This window comes from Acomys russatus, chromosome 3 (genome assembly GCF_903995435.1).
Source record: "Acomys russatus chromosome 3, mAcoRus1.1, whole genome shotgun sequence".
In the NCBI taxonomy this organism is placed as follows: Eukaryota; Metazoa; Chordata; class Mammalia; order Rodentia; family Muridae; genus Acomys; species Acomys russatus.
In genome coordinates this window covers 65580418-65598457 of record NC_067139.1, presented here as the reverse complement: position 1 = coordinate 65598457, position 18040 = coordinate 65580418, and the positions used below count along the sequence as shown (strand labels likewise).

The 18040-nt window shown below is 45.5% G+C and overlaps 1 protein-coding gene across 4 annotated transcripts; it reads left to right on the top strand.

Moving 5' to 3' along the window:
• Positions 1 to 3150: 3150 nt before the first annotated feature.
• Positions 3151 to 17369, top strand: Rgr (retinal G protein coupled receptor). Of its 4 annotated transcripts, none has more exons than XM_051143296.1 (7): positions 3151 to 3229; positions 5277 to 5433; positions 6344 to 6465; positions 9630 to 9783; positions 11655 to 11772; positions 16637 to 16750; positions 17238 to 17369. In XM_051143296.1, exons 1-7 carry the CDS (start codon positions 3151 to 3153, stop codon positions 17367 to 17369), a joined length of 876 nt encoding a protein of 291 aa, XP_050999253.1. The 4 variants fall into 4 exon arrangements, with proteins under 4 accessions (XP_050999253.1, XP_050999252.1, XP_050999254.1 ...); XM_051143295.1 differs by having other exon boundaries at positions 6317 to 6465; XM_051143297.1 differs by lacking the exon at positions 16637 to 16750.
• Positions 17370 to 18040: the final 671 nt, after the last annotated feature.

Here is an 18040-nt window from a genome sequence, read left to right as displayed (position 1 = left end):
GACTTCTGGCTCCTCTTGGGCCCAGGCAGAGGCCTGTCCCGGGAGTGTTCTGTCCTGCTTGTCCAGTAAGGCTGGCAGTTACCCACTTGCTCATCACTCTCCAACCCCCACCCAAGGCCATGGGATAAACACAGGCTGGGGATTAGGGAGGGAGCCCCAGCCCCAGCACTCAGCAGCTTATTGCTTCCTGAATCACCCAGTCTTGAGGGGAGGGAGAGAATCCCTGTACAGCAACAACCCCAGGCCAGAAGAAGCTAGGGCACAGCGAGATAAGGCAGATGGGCAGTCACCCACAGGCAAGTGACTGAATGGGCTGTCTACTTGCAAAGAACTCCATTTCAGCCAGGCTGTGGGTAATAAATATGTCTCCTTTGGCGTGCTAGGCTCAGGAAAAGAAAATGAAAACAGAACTCTGGCCTCTAATAAGGGCCTTTACAAATTGTCTCCTATTTTTTTTTCCCAGAGAGATCAGTAATCAGCCCCCATTTTAAAAATATTTTTATTAATTTATTCATATTACATCTAAATTCTTATCCCATCCCTTGTGCCCTCCCATTCCTCCCTCCCTCCCATTTTCCCCTTATTCCCCTCCCCTATGACTGTGACTGAAGGGGACCTCCTCCCCCTATATATATGCTCATAGCGTATCAAGTCTCTTCTTGGTAGCCTGCTATCCTTCCTCTGAGTGCCATCAGGTCTCCCCATCCAGGGGACATGGTCAAATATGGGGCACCAGAGTTTGTGTGAAAATCAGTCCCCACTCTCCACTCAACTGCGGAGAATGTCCTGTCCATTGGCTAGATCTGGGTAGGGGTTCGAAGTTTACTGCACATATTGTCCTTGGCTGGTACCATAATTTGAGCAGGACCCCTGGGTCCAGATCCGCTCGTCATAATGTTCTTCTCCTATGATGGCCTCTAGTGGGGAAAGGGAGTGAATTGGAGCAAGGCCTCCTGAAGACAATGCAGGCATCAGAAAGCTCAATTCTTTCGGGGCCTGACACCTGTATCCAGATCTCTGTTCATCAGTTACAAAAGAAAGAAAAGCTTTTCCATCTAGAGCACTGGTGAAAACTAGGCTTGCCCGTCCTTGACTGTGTGGATGACAGGACCTTTCCGCAAATGTAAATTTCTGGTGCTTACAGGCTCTTGCTCACAGAGGAGCTGGGAAGATTCTGGCATAGCAAGGAGACACTAAAGATGCCCACACACGATCAGGAACATGGGCAAACACCTGCCTTCCCACAGTGCTCCAGGGGCACCAGGCTCAGAACCCTAAGGTGTCAGTGGGCTACCTTTTGAGGCATTACCACCCACGCTAAAGACAAGCAGAGTCACCGCAAGTAGAGAGAGGTCTCCCCTCCTCAAGCGTCATACACCAAGGAGGGTTCCAGAGCTGGATCTCACAAAGGTTTTGGAGATTTTATTTGCTTTCTCTTCTCCAACCCCATCCTGCAAAACCTTCTCCAGATGCCAGGCAGGACTGAGGGTTCCTCAAGTCACACATTCACTTGTGTCTCAGAATACATACATGGTCCTCTGGCTTTTCCAGTAGGTTCCACAGTCTGGTATGGACATGCTCAGGAGCCTGTGACTAAGCCTAAACTGGGTTGATTCCAAACCAACTTATCTCTAGTCTCCTCCTCTGAAATGGAGAGGTACAGCATTCATGGTGTTATTTTGGGGAGTCCTTGGATGATCATCCATTTAGTAGAAATGATCTAGTTTGCTAATAACCCCGGAGACTTGGTTTCTCCATCTGAAAACTTCATGTTGCATATTGACCATTGTCTTCTGATGTGACTTTCAGCATAAGCCAGTACAGAACTTATACCAAAAACTTATGTGTTGAAGCCAAAGTTCTTAGTGAGTCATGAGGTAAAAATTTTTAAATCTTTTTTTTAAAGATCTATTTATTTATTTTACATATGAGTGCACTATCTGTAATATGTCTGCAGGCCAGAAGAAGGCATCAGATCTCATTATAGATGGTTGTGAGCCACCATAAGGTTGCTGGGAATTGAACTCAGGATGTTGGAAGAGCAGACAGATAGATCTTAACTGAGCTATCTCTCCAGACCTCTTGAGGTATTTTGAAAAAAGGCTGCAAGTATCCTTCATCCTGGGAGATACTTTATATTTGCACAGCTCAAAGGCTGCCTGGGAGACAGGAAGTGAAAGCCCAAAGTCTAAATCCACCATGGATTCCAACCACCACTTAACCAGCAAAAGGCATGGTGCAGAAACATCTAAGTTGAATAGAAAATGACCCAGTGGCTGCGATGCAGAGCAGATAGCCAGTAATGGCAGATGCAGGACCAGAAGCTAAGAGTCTGGTCCCTGTCAATGTTTGTTTTACCACAGCAGGTGACTTCAAAAATCTCATCCTATAGGATGTCCTCCCCTCTGTCCCAGTTTCCTGGTAAGTGAAGGCTTTTGTGGGACATGCCCCTTGGGCTAGTATGCAGATATAAGTGAGTATATGCCATTTGAGTCTTTCTGTTTCTGGGTTAACTCACTCATTATGATCATTTCTAGCTCAATCCATTTGTCCACAAATTTCAGGAATTCCTTGTTTTTAATAGCTGAGAAATCTCCCTCAGGAACAGTCATAGGGGAGGGAAATAAGGGGAAAATGGGAGGGAGGGAAGAATGGGAGAATACAAGGGATGGGATAACCATTGAGATGTAACAAGAATAAATTAATAAAAAATTAAAAAAATATCTCATCCTTCCCCCAAGGCTTGCCTGCACATGCCTATGAGCCTGGCTACTATCCAATTCTCGGGGGGCAGCTGCAGCTCAAATCCTTTCTTCCACCTCCCTTCCTTGGTTACGCAACCCTTTCCCAGTTCAGCTTTCAGTCACACACCATTTGGATCCTAGACCTTAATCCTGCCTAGTGCGCTGAAATGAACAAGGCAGGGCTCATTCCAGCTTCACAAAGGCTGCACTGTCCATCTACTGAATAGGCTCCTTCTGTGTGAGCCAAGAGGAAGGTTTAGAAGGGTAAGGAATAAAGAAGGTGTTCTAAGTCTACCATAATAATCGCCATGTGCCTGCAAGTGGAGTGATCATTTAAAAAAGGAGGACCCGGATTTCAGAGAGCCAGAAAAAAGAGCTGGGTGGCTGACAAGGAGGGAGTGCAAGGATGGCAGCAACCAGGGCCTTGCCTGCTGGATTTGGGGAACTCGAGGTGCTGGCTGTAGGAACAGTGCTGCTGGTGGAAGGTGAGCCAAGCAAGACCTTTGGTGGAGCAAGGACTCAGACCACAACTGTGGAGTGGGCAGAAGACAGGGTACCATACCATCTTGGCTGCCTCTCCTCTGTGTCTAGATCCAGTGGTCTTCTCATGACTGCCCCAGTAGGGTGTAATATGCTGTGTAGGAGTCGGGAGAGAGAAGGCAGGCAGGGGTCAAAGACAGAGACACTTGAACAGGAGCTATCTGCTCAGGAGGTGGCTGAGACAGGCCTAGGCTTTTCATATCCCCCAAGCCAAAAGAAAATATAATCCACTCCCTAGAAATTTTGCTAAGAATCTCACATAAGACCACGAAGGCCATCAGAAGTCTTCGGAGACAGACAGCTGAGCTACCTGCTCTCTATGGGACTTTGTCAGGTTATTTCAGCTCTCTGACCACCCCCTCCCCCAGAGCCTAGTCTTTATATATGGGTGTCTACAGAGCTTAAGTGGGATCATTAGTATAAAATCACTGCCTGATAGACATATAAGCAATTTGAGTTCACTATGCCCCTGCCAGCTCTGCCTAAACCTGCCACTACTTCCACAAGGTCTATTTCTACAACAAAAGGCACTTCTCCGACAGCAGCTACTTAGGCCTGAGGGATACTGGCCTCAAACTTTTCTCTCCAGGATGTTCTGTGAGAACAGAAATAGTCATTCTGAAGACAGGCTTACAGGGTACAGTCTTCTTCCTTCAGACTAGACCCAGAAGAGTAACCCATACAATCTCTCACATAGTGACAACTGGCAATGGGAAAGAATGACAGCCACTGGGACTGTCCTGCAGATCAGATCTTAGACACCATCAAGCATACCCCAGTTTCAGGGAGCCCTTGAAACTCTGACTGCTTCCTGGTCCTCTACTATGCTGTGAAATTTTACTTTACATCTCTACATATGCTGTTCTTTCTTTCTGGGATTATTTTCCATGCACTGACCTCCACTATCTTTTTTTAAAAATATATTTTATTAATTTATTCATATTACATCTCAATTCTTATCCCATCCCTTGTATCCTCCCATTCCTCCCTCCCTCCCATTTTCCCCTTACTCCCCTCCCCTATGACTATGACTGAGGGGGACCACCTCCCCCTGTATATGCTCATAGGGTATCAAGTCTCTTCTTGGTAGCCTGCTATCCTTCCTCTGGGTGCCACCAGGCCTCCCCATCCAGGGAACATTGACCTCCACTATCTTAAAGGAAAGATCTTTCCCACTCCATCATTTCCCCTTTTCTAGTGAGAGCAGAATGTAACAGAGGCCATAACTCAGGGCCTCCTGCAAGCTAGGTAAGTTCTCTCCCACTGGTTTTATCCTTAACCCCATTTTTACATTTTAGTCTTGCGGTGGGTTATGTGGGCTGACTTTGGACTTGTAGTCCTCCTGCGTCAGCTTCTTGAGTAACTTGCCCACCAGTCCCAACTCTCGCTCTTCAGTTCAGAAGCAAGAAGCTAAGGTTAAGATAGTTCAGAGAACATCGGGGAGTGGCTCCTTCTACAGAGCCCCTCTTGCAGTTTCACCTTGCCTAGTGACCCACTCTAAGTTGGATCCTCTTCTCCATCCTTGACATTGCCCCACAGCCCTTGAAGAAGGTACTTTAAAATCGGAAAGACTTGAGACTGTCCCTAGCTCTGCTACTTCCTAACTGCCTTGCACTCCGTGCATGCTATCTTGCATCTCTGAGCCACAGAGAGAAGACTGAATGAAAGGATCCATGCAAACTGCCCTTCAGGGTGCCTGGCACCTGCTTATTTAGCACTTATCAGTGACTGATTGTCATAGCATGCGCCACGCTGGGCTGTATGGTCTTCTTGTACATCTTCCTGTTAGACTGTCAGCAGGCAGTGAACAAGGAGAATCACAGATTTTAGTATCTGAGGGTCATCCCACTAGAGCAGCATTTGAAAAACTGTGCTGAGAGGTCATGTGGTGGAATCTGGTAGGTTACTGTAACTCCATCAACCTCAGACCCTGCTTCTGACACCCACATGGGTCTCACAAGCCTTGATACCAGCCACCGCCCTTCCTTTCAGCGCTCTCTGGCCTCAGCCTCAATGGCCTGACCATCTTCTCTTTCTGCAAGACTCCGGATCTGAGGACTCCCAGCAACCTGCTGATACTGAGCCTGGCCCTGGCAGACACTGGGATCAGCCTGAATGCTCTTGTTGCAGCTGTATCCAGCCTCCTCCGGTACCAGCTCCTTCCCTTTCCATGGGCTCTGGGAGCTTGCCTAGGGCTTCACCTTGAGGTCACGGGCAAGCACAGCAGAATCTTTCTTTCTACGTACTGAAAACCATCCCAAGGTTAGAGGTTAGGCAGGCTGAAATAAATTAAACTGAACTTTCTGAGTATTGCTAAAGAAATAGCCAATGTATGGAATGCAGGGGTTGCTCAGACTTGACCATAGAGACAGTGCGCTGGAGGGATTCAGAGCCTGAGCCCTGTACTCGGGTAGTCTACCCTTGAGTATTTGCTCTATTATTTCCAGTCCCGGGATACTTCTGTCAATTACATATTACAACCTAATTCATAATGTGTTGTTTGATGTATTGATTTAATTATTTACAAATAGTTTGAACTAATATTGTCTAGCAAACCCTAAAAACATACTTGTTAAAGCAAACAGAATTTTAACCAGAATCTAACACCTCATGTGCACACCAGAGTCTTGTCATTTTGCCTGCTAAGCATCTTTGGGGCTTGAATCAATGATCATTCTTCCTCTCTATGAACCAGCACTTCTTTCTGAGAATCCAGAACTTTGCCTTCCTCTGTGTGCCACCCTAGATAAATAATACTTTCTCTTGGCCTCAGTTTTTCCACCTGTGATGGAGACATATAATCATTCACAAAGATCCTCTGGCACATTGGTGGTTCAGAAAACTCACTGAGCCTAAGGAGCCTGTATCCATCAGATGGACCTCTTTATCTCACTGACTTAAACTCCAAGACTCCAAGTTCCTTTGTGGGAGGACAGTGATAATAAAGTCCTCCTTGCAGAAGCAGGGCTAATATCCAGGAACCTTCCAGATTTGCCTGGGCCGGTGTGGGAGGTGGAAAGGGTGGAGGGAAGTCTCACTGTGCCCATTGTTTCCCACAGGCGCTGGCCATATGGTTCAGAGGGCTGCCAGGCTCATGGTTTCCAGGGATTTGCAACAGCGTTGGCCAGCATCTGTGGCAGTGCAGCCATTGCCTGGGGTCGCTATCACCACTATTGCACCCGTATGTTTCTGCCTCCCTCCTCCCTTTGAACCTTGGTTTTCCTCTCTGCAAGATTATTAAGAAAAAATGATCAGAGATTCATTTTGAAAAATCAAATGAGATCATGGATATAGAAAATATCCTGGCAGTCAGGTACAGTTGGAGGGCAGAAGGAGGGCAAGTGTGTGTGTGTGTGTGTGTGTGTGTGTGTGTGTGTCTGTGTGTGTGTGCGCGCGCGTGCCCATGGCAGAGCTATTAGATTTAGTTATCAGTGTGCCTCCTGCTCTGTGGTTGCTTGCCAGTTTTTAGTGGTTTTATTTTGTTTTAAGGCAGGGTCTCATGTATCCCAAGGCGGCCTCAGACGTTATGCTGGGGTCACTGGTGTGACCTCCTATGACTGGACTGTGCAGTGCTAGGGATCAACCTGGTGGTTTAAGCAAGACAGTTGACCGTGTACTAAGTGAGCTAGATCCCTAACCCTTGCTTGTTATTTTTTCCCAACAAATTAGTTACTTTTAAACAGTTTTTAAACTTTTATTTCAGTTTTATGGTTTTTGTTTTATTTTGTTTAGGCTGGTTTTTGGTTTTTTTGTTTTTGTTTTTTGTTTTTTTTGTTGTTGTTGTTTTGTTTTGTTTTTTTGGTTTGGTTGGGTTTTTTTGTTTGTTTGTTTTGGGTTTTGTGGGTTTTTTTGTTTGTTTGTTTTTTGGTAGATTGGTTTGGGTTTTTGTTTTGTTTTGTTTTTTTAATGACAGAGGCTTATGCAGTCCAGGCTGGTCTTGCCCTCTATCTCCCAAGCTGTAGCTATTACAAATGTGCCCTTCCCAATTTCCTTTAGAACTTAGTTTAGGGTCTGGTAATATAGCTCAATTGGTTGGGTCCTTGCTTACCATTTATGAGGGCTTGGATCTGCCCTCATCGCCACATGAACCAGGCATGGTGGCGCGTGTCTATAATGCCAGCACTGGGTGGGGGGCAGAGGCAGGAAGATCAGGAGCTCAAGGTCATGGTTAGCTACTTAGTGAACTCAAGGCCAACCTTGAGATACATGGGGTCAAGAAAAGTTATTATGTTTCACTTCTTATTTTAACTGATATCTGTGAAATCACAGGTGTAATGTATTTAAATTTCAATGCACATGAAAACACACATTGTTATCACCACCAGAGAGACGCACATAAACATTCAACTGACCTACCCAGAAAACCTTCAGTGTGCAGCTTAACAGAGCCACAGAGAAAGTAACCAACTTGCCTGTGTCACACAGTAAGGAGGGTTGAGGCTGGCATTGACGATAGCTAGGATGTCTCCAGAGGTCAGAGGTCATTTTTGAGAAGGTTCCCCTCTCGACTGAGTCCCAAGTCTTATGTAGTGAACTTTACCAGCAGGAAGGCCCCTGTTGGGTCCATTACCCTCATAGCCTAACATTCAGGCATTAGCAGCCTCTCTCCAGGTGAAAGGCTGTCTTGTGCTTATGCCAAGTAATAAGACGTTAGCCTCTCCCATCAATGTGTCCCTGGAGACACCTTTTTCACTACTTCCATCCTAAAACCTGTTCCAAATGTCCACAGCATCATCTCAACACACACACACACACACACACACACACACACACACACACACCATGCATGCACACACATATGCACGCAGCACATGCACAAACACATACAGAGAGGGAGAGAGAGGAAACAGAGAGAGAGAGGGACAGGGACAGGGAGAGAGAGAGAGAGAGAGAGAGAGAGAGAGAGAGAGAGAGAGAGAGAGAGAGAGAGAGAGAGAGAGAGAGGAGTATCTTCTCTGATAGCCACATACATTTCTACAATTAGCCTCCAGTCCCACCAAGCCTCCACATCAAATCTCTTTCTGCCATGGAGAGTGGCTCGGAGAAACATAAAGATGGAGATGAGAGAGGAGGAAGGCGGGAGGAAGGCGGGAGGAAGGCGGGAGGAAGGCGGGAGGAAGGCAGGAGGAAGGCGGAAGGAAGGCGGCCTCCTCTGTTCCTTTACTGGGTGGCAGTGCACATTCCATCTTGGAAATGTTTTTCATGCAAAAACACATCTGTCAAATGTGAGCTAAGCAGTACATTAATTGCCATGTTCTCTGTTGGAGTAGAGGCCTCAGTGAGCCTGAGCTACTGCTAGAGCTAAACATCAAAGCGTAGATGGTTTAAACACTAGAGATGTATTTCTGTCGAGTCTGAGATCAGTGTGCCAGATGGTCTGGTCTTGGTGCGGTCCTCTGCACAGACGTTCACCAAGCTGTATCTTCACATGGAAGAAAGCAAGGTCATTACTCTCATGTCTTCTCCTATAAGAATATGAGAGTTGGGGACCACACTGCCATCTAAGAGAACACACACTAATTTCACCCAGGGACACCCCAGTCTTGATTTATAATCTCCCAAAGTCCTACCTTCAAATGCCATCGCACTGGAGATTATAGCTTCAGCACCTGAATTTGAGGACATAAACCTATATTTAACAGGGAAGCACATTTAAGAAAAGTCCATCTGAGATGTTATCAAGAGAGCTTAGGTGTGAGAGAGGTTGTAAACCTGCTCTTCTTTGCTGGTTCAATCCTATCTGGGGCCCCGTCCTCTGCCTTAGTGTCAAAGGAGATCAATAAATAATTCGCAGATAAAGACTCTGGGACAGAAATGCTGAGGCCACGTCAGTCAATGAGACCTCAGAGGACAGAGAGAACAGGACAACAGGTTAGTCAGGCTGTCCATACAATAGCTTCTACCAGCAGCACTCAAAGAGAACCCAAGTCCCTGAGGCTTTCTAGAACATCCTGGAAGCAGACGCCCTGCCTCTCAGCAAGCACCCCACCTCTACCTGAACTACTGCGTGTGCCTTAACCTTAAACTTGGCTTTGGGAGACACACCTATCTTTTGTTTTCACTCCTTCCCTCCTGCCCCTTTCTCTTCTCTGAAGATGTTGTAGGATGTAAGAGGAAACCATCACTACCTACCCATGATCTCTTTTGTTCATAGTGCTCAAAGGCAGAGAGCTCCATGCTCACTATGAAGAAAAACAAGGCTCAAAGATACTCCTGGCTTTTCTGAGGCTCCATGCTATTAACACTGGACTAGGGGTTTGGGGACACTCTGTAGCTACAAAATCCATTCTTTCACATGGGGTCAAGTTATCTCTTTACAACCCATCCTTCCTCTTTCTCATGCAGGGAGACAGTTGGCATGGGACACGGCCATCCCTCTGATGTTGTTTGTGTGGTTGTCATCTGCCTTCTGGGCGTCCTTGCCGCTCATGGGCTGGGGCCACTATGACTATGAGCCAGTGGGGACATGCTGCACACTGGACTATTCTAGAGGTGACAGGTGAGATGGAACTTGTAGCTATGAGGCTTTCTTCCATAGGGATCTTGACTGTAAGCTTCTATAAGAAGAATATTCCAGCTGTGAACTGCACTGGAACTATGTCAACATTTGAGGACATCTGAACTCCTTAGTCATGGCAATCACTTACAGACTGTCATTGAGACCAGGCAAGCAGTATAGATATTACAAAAAAATCCAACTCAGATTCAAGTATCCAATGGAACATTATACAGTGGGTCATTTGCCTATATCAGTCATAACTATTATGAAGCGCCACTACTCTTTGGCTCTCTTCAGCACAAGGAGCTGTCTTGGCTCAGAATTCATTGATTTGGGGAGGCACCCATGCCCTTAGATCAACAGATCCAAAGCATGTAAGGCCTTTGCCTTGGTGGGGACTTCCCAGCTTGGAGATAAACTCTACATCTTCTTTGAGCATTTACTGTGGGGTGATCCCTGACAAGGCAGGACTGAACATATGCAGTCTCCCCAACCATGGACTATTCTACCACTGCACCATCTGTGTAGCTCTGGGAGAAAAGATATTGGAAATTTCATCAGGGATCGTTTTGGGGACTGGTCACACGGCTTCTAGCACTATGCCTCCAGCTTCTCCATCTTCTTTCCAGAGCAGTCACATTGTGCTCATGTTTTGTTGACAGTGCCAACTCATGAAGCATTGGCCCCGGATACTAGGTTTCTCAGGGGAAACTGACCTCTGCGCTTGGATGGCCCCAGTGTTCTTCAGAACACCACCTACAAGGGTCCTCGGAGAGCCCTTTCTCCTACTTCTCCTTAGTGAACAACAAAAAAATGTATTCCTTGAATATCCTGTATTTCGCGAAGTCAGGATCTTCCTTCGGGTAACCCCTACTTGTTTCTGCCATCCTCCTGTCTCCTCAAGGCCTAAACTGAGACCCTAGGTTCCTTTTGGGCCTTTTAATGAGTTTTCCATTGTATATATTTTGAGACACAATCTCACACTACATCCTGGAATTCACTGTTTATCCAGGTTGGCAGCATGCTTGTGGTAATCCTCCTGGCTTGGCCTCCCAGATGTAAGCCACCATACCTAGCACTTTCATTGACTTCTTTTTTAAGAAATATATTTATTATGTATATAACATTCTGCCTGTACGTGTGCCTTCCCACCAGAATAGGGCACTAGATCTTATTATAGATGGTTTGGAGCCACCATGTGGTTGCTGGGAATTGAACTCAGGATCTCTAGAAGAGCAGAAAGTGCTCTTAATTCCTCAGCTATCTTTCCAGCCCCCTTCATTGACTTCTTAAGTGATACACTATCCAATCTCTTTGCCATTAATGGGTTATTTTCAAGTCCTTACACCACACAAGAGGTTTCCTTTTAGCCCAGTGATTCCTCCAGGATTTAGTGAATGTGCTCTTCAAATTGAAGAATCCCATCTTCAATTCCTGGCTAACAAACAACACAGCAAGGCTAAGCATTTGAGCTTGAAGAAATTACTTCAGCCGGGCACAGTGACACATGCCTGTAATCCCAGCACTCAAAGAGGCAGAGACAGGCAGATCTCTGTGAGTTTGAGGCCAGCCTGATCTACAAACTAAGTCCAGGACAGCCAAAGCTGTCTCAAAAACAAACAAACAAACGAAAGAAAGACAAAGAATAGGAATCCCTTCTTCATCTCAGCTCCTGGCTCCCAAAGGCAAATGTCAGAAAGACCTATGGCCGCTGAGTGCTGAGGAGAGTTCAGCTGGGTACTGGAGCAGCTACAGTCTGAGTGCTTGTCTAAGATGCGATGGCATGTCACACTGTCCAGCACAGATGCTGGTGGGCCTGGACTATTGGTACCCTGGAGTTGACCCTTGTTTTTCTACCCCCTTGTCTGTAGAAACTTCATCAGTTTCCTCTTCACCATGGCCTTTTTCAACTTCCTTGTACCCCTCTTCATCACACTCATTTCCTACCGGCTCATGGAAGAGAAACTGTCCAGGAGTGGTCACCTCCAGGTAAGGAGCCAGCTCTACAGCAGCAGGAATCTCTTGATCCTTTCAGATTCTGGAAACATGCTGAGGACGGCAGAAGTCAGCATTTTTTGGTGTTTGTAGCAGTCATGAGAAAAATCAGCTTGCATAGAGAATGTGCTGTTAGGGCTAGAAAATACCTTCCCTTTGCGCGGATTTCCAAAGCTTAGGGAGCACGGGCCAAAATAGGACAGATTAACCCAGACCCTGGAGCCCTGAGACCCAGGCTTCGACAGTACATCATCCACGCTGTTACACTCTGGTCATCGCAGGGATTTGAGGCTTGCCACTAAATTGCAGGGCTCTTCAAATGTTGCTTTTTAAATTGCTTTAAGGTGTTTAATTTAATCACAGTCACAGGCTATTACCCACAATATAAAACTACACCTACAAGCACATTTGCCCAAGAAAAAAAAATGATGCTTTAAAGTAAGACCTTCTGGCCATTTCAGAGTTCCTATATTAAAATCTCTTAACAGAGATTTTAATTTAACCTTGCTACCTAAAAAAATTAACAGATGAGTCATAACGAGCAACAAATGCTATTTTTTTATGAGAGCAAATATTGACATTATAGCTATTATAATTCCTATAATACTCCCAACCTCCCTGACTCCTGGCTCTAATAGGCCCCTGGTGTATCTTTTGTTTGCTTGTTTGTTTGTTTTTTGAGACAGGGCTTTTCTGGGTAGCCTTGGCTGTCCTGGATTCACTTTGTAGACCAGACTGGCCTCCAACTCACACCCATCTGCCTGCCTCTGTCTCCCTAGTGCTGGGATTAAAGGTGTGCAACACCACACCTGGTTTCCTTGCTTTATCTTTACCTCATCTTTGTGAATCTTTTCTAACAAATGAAAGCTTTTTGACTCCCATGTCACAGACTGACTTGAGGCAGAGGGAAGGTAGCTAGATGACTCAGCAAATACCACACAGAGATGGATCCAAACCTAGATCTAGGACTCTTCAACAAAGGGCTCAATTTTAGAGCATAAAAATTCTTTTTATTGCCGGGCGTGGTAGCGCACGCCTTTAATCCCAGAACTCAGGAGGCAGAGGCAGGTGGATCGCTGTGAGTTTAAGGCCAGCCTGGTCTACAAAGCGAGTCCAGGACAACCAAAGCTAACACAGAGAGACCCTGTCTCGAAAACAAAAACAAAAACAACATCTTTTTATTAAGACAATCTGCCACTTAAATTTATTACCATAGATTAGATAATAACATTATTAATTAGTTTCATCTGTGGACCTAGCTTAAAGATCGAGGCCCACACAAGAACAAGAATCCTGGGTCCTAGCTTGGAGGCTAGAGAATCATGTCCTGTATTCTCTTCCACATTGTCCTCCTCAACATTAAAAACCATTTTTATTAATTCTTTGAGAATTTCACACAATGTATTTTTGTCATATTCAATCCCCACTCTTTCCCAGAACTCCTCTCAGGCCTACCCCTATTTCCTCAGTTTCCAGCTTCATGTCCTCCTTAAAAAACGAATCCACCAACCCCAGTTTGTGCTGCCAATATACTCATACATGCGAAAATATCCCCTGGAGCATGGTCAGCCAACCTGAGGCCACACCCTTGAAAGCGGTCAGGTGTGCACAGCTTCTCACTTAGGAGTGGAGCTCATGAACCTCTTCACTCCTTGCCAGATGTTGGTTGGCCTGGTCTTGTGCAGACAACCACAGCTTCTGTGAATCTGTGAGTGTGGAAGTCATGTCCTGTCCAAAAGATACTGTTACTCCCACCCTCCCTGACCCCTACCTCTAACAGTCTGTGCTCTATGGGTTGTTGGCTGGATTAAAGTACCAGGAATGCATTTCTTCCTGTGCAACTGGGCCTTAAATTCAACCAGAAAGTGAATGGTTACCCCTATAACTTTTGTGCCATTATTATACCAATGGGCATATCCTGCGATGCCAGAAATTATTGTAATTCACAGAGTTCACAGATAGGTAAGACTGTTAATGACTTTTGCCCCAGCTTTCTGTATAACAATTCCCAGTACTATGAAAGCCAGCCAGCATAGAACAGTGTCTTAGTCAATACCAACTTGATATCCTTGTGTGCTGTACTAAAGTGACTTCAGAAATAGGGTCTTGCTATCAAGTTCTTAGGGCGACCAAGAACAATGGCAATATCCTATATTGTTTGGAAGACTCACCATGACACCTATGACCAACTACTCAAAGGAAGTAGCTCATATCTGGAACTGGGCTTTTCATTGGGCAATCTATGGCATCTGGGAGGAGCATAATCCTCTAGGATGGTTAACTCCAGTGGATGAGGTTCATAAAATAGTACATTTCCATTTGGCTTGTTCAAACTACCCCCTCCCCACTACACTCACAAACCTCTCCCCACGTGTCTCCCCACCCATTTTCTTCCCTTCCCTTCACATCATTGGTGTTCTATTATAGTCCTTCATTAGCTCTTTCTCTCCCCCCACCCCAACATCCTTTTCTAGTTTCTTAGATTCCATGGATCCTCCAAACTCAACACACAAATATAAACAATTGATGCTAAGATCCACATATGAGTGAGGATATGGGATTCTTGTCTTTCTAGGTCTGGGTCTCCCCTCAGTACGCTTCCCAGTTTCACTCATTTACCTATATATTTCATGACTTCTTCTTTCTTTGCAGCCAAATAAAATTTTATTATCTATTATTATCCAGCTTTCTTATCCACTTATCAGTTGATAGACTTCTATACTGTTTCCATGTCCCAGCAATTGGGACTAGTACAGTTATGAACATAGATGAGCATATGTCTCTGTAGTATGAAACAGTCCTTGGGTATATGCCCAGAAACAATACTATTGGTTCGTATAATAGATAAATTTCCTGAGGAGCAAACACACTGATTTCATAGTGGCTGCATCAATTTGCACTTCATCAACAATGCATGCCATCACAACTTTTAAAAAACTTATTGAAAGGTAAAAGCAGGATGATCTCTGTGAGTTTAAGGCCATCCTGGTTTACAACGGTGCACACACATGGAGAACCAACAACTTGACAGAGTCAGTTCTCTCCTTCCACCACGCGGGTCCCAGGGTTTGGAGTTAGGTTGTTAGGTTTGGAGGTAAGCATTTATCTACCCACCCTAACTTATATCGGCACTCATGACGTCTTCACATTTATTGGGGATTATATCCAGCAGAAGGCCACCACCATGATTTTCTTTCAGGCTGATTTTGAATCATCAGCTCTGCTTGCATCAGGATTGGTCATTATCCACAGGCCCAAAGACCTGAGCAAAGACAGAAAGCTTCTGGAGGTGACACTGTCTACCACTGAGGTGCTAGTTTTCTCCTATCTTCAGCCTCTCCCTGGAAGGCCCTCCTCCATCAGTCTTAAGTACATATTTTTCTCTGGAAGGGGGAAGTTCACAAGGGAAAAAAAATGTTTCCTGGTTCACATTTGAAGAGCTGTGGGGGAGGGGCTCATGTTCCTGTGGAGACCAGAAGTCCGTACTTATTGCCTTTCTCTGTCACTCTCTAGTTTTTGAGTGGGAGTCTCTCCATGAAGGAGAGATAAACTTGTTTTTTAAGATCCCAAGCACAGGATTGGAATGGTGAGAGAACAGGTGAGGTTAATCCACTAGAAGACTGACCATCTCGTGTGGGAGCTTGATTGTTGCCAGCTGAAAAGATCCCATGAACAGACTCTGGGAGGAGATATATAAATGAGCCCAGAACTGAAGGCGGGGCTTTTTGGAGACTTGGAATAGTTTTGGCTGTTCATTGCTGCACTTCGAGATGCTCCTAGAGAGAACTGCTCAAGGGAAGGCTTCGGGGCTCTGGCTCCTGCTGAGGTTCGGGGTTCTGGTTACTCAAGGTTCCAGCAGAAGAAATCCTGTGGATTGTGCCAGGAGACTCGTTCTTCGGAACTGATATTCTTACGGTTTTGTTATTGTGTCCATTAATCCTCATTCCTATTGTTTTGGTTAGTCAGGTTATAAGTGACGTATGCTCGTTCACTAAGTTGTTAATAAAATATATCGGTTAAGAAAATAGAGCATACATCTCCCTGAACCTGGAGCTTGCTGCTTGGGTAACTGGGTAACTAGTGAGCCCCATGTACATTTCTTCTTGCCTTCTCCTCCCGGTGCTGGGTTAATAGGCTGGGTTAAAAGACTCAGCTCTTCACGTGGCTGCTGGAGATTCTAATTTGTTCCTCTTGATTGTGCAGTGTGACATTTACCCACTGAGCCATGTTACCAGGACCACTGCTCAACACATTTTAAAAATCCAACTCTGAAGGATATATGTCCCCATGCAATTAAGTCTCCTTCGTTAAAGTGACATGCCAATGAGACATTTTGCATCAAAATCCTGGTGTCTCAAAGTATATGGAGAGTAAAACCATTTAAAAATTCATCCTGGAATTAGATACCAAGTTGGTAGTATTCTTGTGGCTTTAGCATCAAAAAGCTTTCCCGCTGGACCACTTCCTGGTTATATCTGATGTGGTGAAACATTTTGATCCCAGACAGGGTGATCTCACCAAGTGGCTGCAGCTACTGATAATGAGTTCATTCTAAGCCTAAGCCTGAAGTTAGATCATCCATGGGTACCCCAAGACCTCGAAGGAAGCTCGTTATCCACCCTACTCCAGGTGACTCAGGTTTATCAGACCATTTTATAGACAAGGAAACTGAGGTCAGGTAAACTTAAACAACAGGCATAAGGTTGCATAGCCTTTCAAAGCAAAGAGCTCATGTGATGCCAAGATCTTCTGCTAGTTCAAACCCTACCAAGGGCCTGGTCTCTGCTTGGACTCCTGCCTCCACATGGATATGGCCACCTGGATTGAATGTATACTTCTTCTGATGTTTTCTCCCTAGGTGAACACCACTCTGCCAGGCAGGATGCTGCTGCTGGGCTGGGGCCCCTATGCACTCCTGTACCTATATGCAGCCATTGCAGATGTGAGCTTCATCTCTCCCAAGCTACGGATGGTACAGACTCTTCCAAAGCCCAAAGAATATTGTGCATCTTCACGTCTGTCTCCCTGTATCACTATTTTCCGACTCTCTGCTAGCACATTACCTTATTCTTTCTTTCTTCCTCCTCTCCTATTCTTTCTTTAAATATCTATAAAGTGCAGAAAATACTTTTGTTCTACACACAGCCCCACCCCATACTGGGCCATACTGACATGGTAGGGACAGCTAGACATAGCCTGACCATGCGCTCTGAGACCAGGGGCTGAAATTGATACCCAGCTTAGTAACAGGTATGTTGGGCTTGGGTGGGATGTGGTAGAGGGTTCTATGACATTTTATGAACCGTGAAAACCTATCAGGTAAAGCTCAGAGGCTGAAGAATCAATCCAAGGACAGATGGTTGGCAGTTGCAAGGCAGAAGAGCATAGAGTCATGAAGTGGGAGTGGGAGAGAAGTAGAAGATTCAAAGCATCTTTCATGGACTTTTCCACCCCAACAGGTGCCTGCCCTCATTGCCAAAACCATGCCCACCATCAATGCCATCAACTATGCCTTGCACAGTGAGATGGTCTGTAGAGGAATCTGGCCGTGCCTCTCTCCTCAGAAGAGCAAGCAGGACCGAACCCAGTGAGACTCTTCAAATGGCTGATCACCATCAAGCCTACCTCTGCAAGCCTGGGATAATAAGCCAGCAGATCAGGAAGAAGCTATAGCATGTGTCCCAACAACCCCAGGAGCCATGCCAGACACTCATCCACCAGTCCCAGGAGCCCTCTTGAGTATAACGTTAGGCTGGACCCAAGAATTCAGATGCTGCATTCAATGGAAGAAGTGCTGGTCATAGACCTCTACCTATAGTCTAAGGTGCCCTGAAAAGTAACTCTCTCTGATCTCAGCTGTGTAAAGGCTAAAGTAAAGATGATAGTGTAGACTAACCATGGTATGGTTGAACAGGCTAATATGTACTCACCATGCACACAAAATGTTCACTGAAGCAGCTACTATTGAGCCTTGACTATGTCCTACATGAACTCAGCCTTACAATAAAAGAAGGCAAAGCTCTGGGATTTGTTTTTGGAAGCTCATCTGAAGCTGTCATCTTTCAAATAGCACGTACTACATTGTAATGGCATCGGTGCCTTCTTCTGCCCCTTGTTCCATGTCCCTTATTGTGAGATGAGGTGACAGTAAGGATGATTTGACCATACAGACTGGACCACAACACTCACGTTAGGCACTCCCCTGAGTCAGTCACCAGCACCAGCATTCAAAATGAGCCCTTGGTTACATGAAATTTGGATT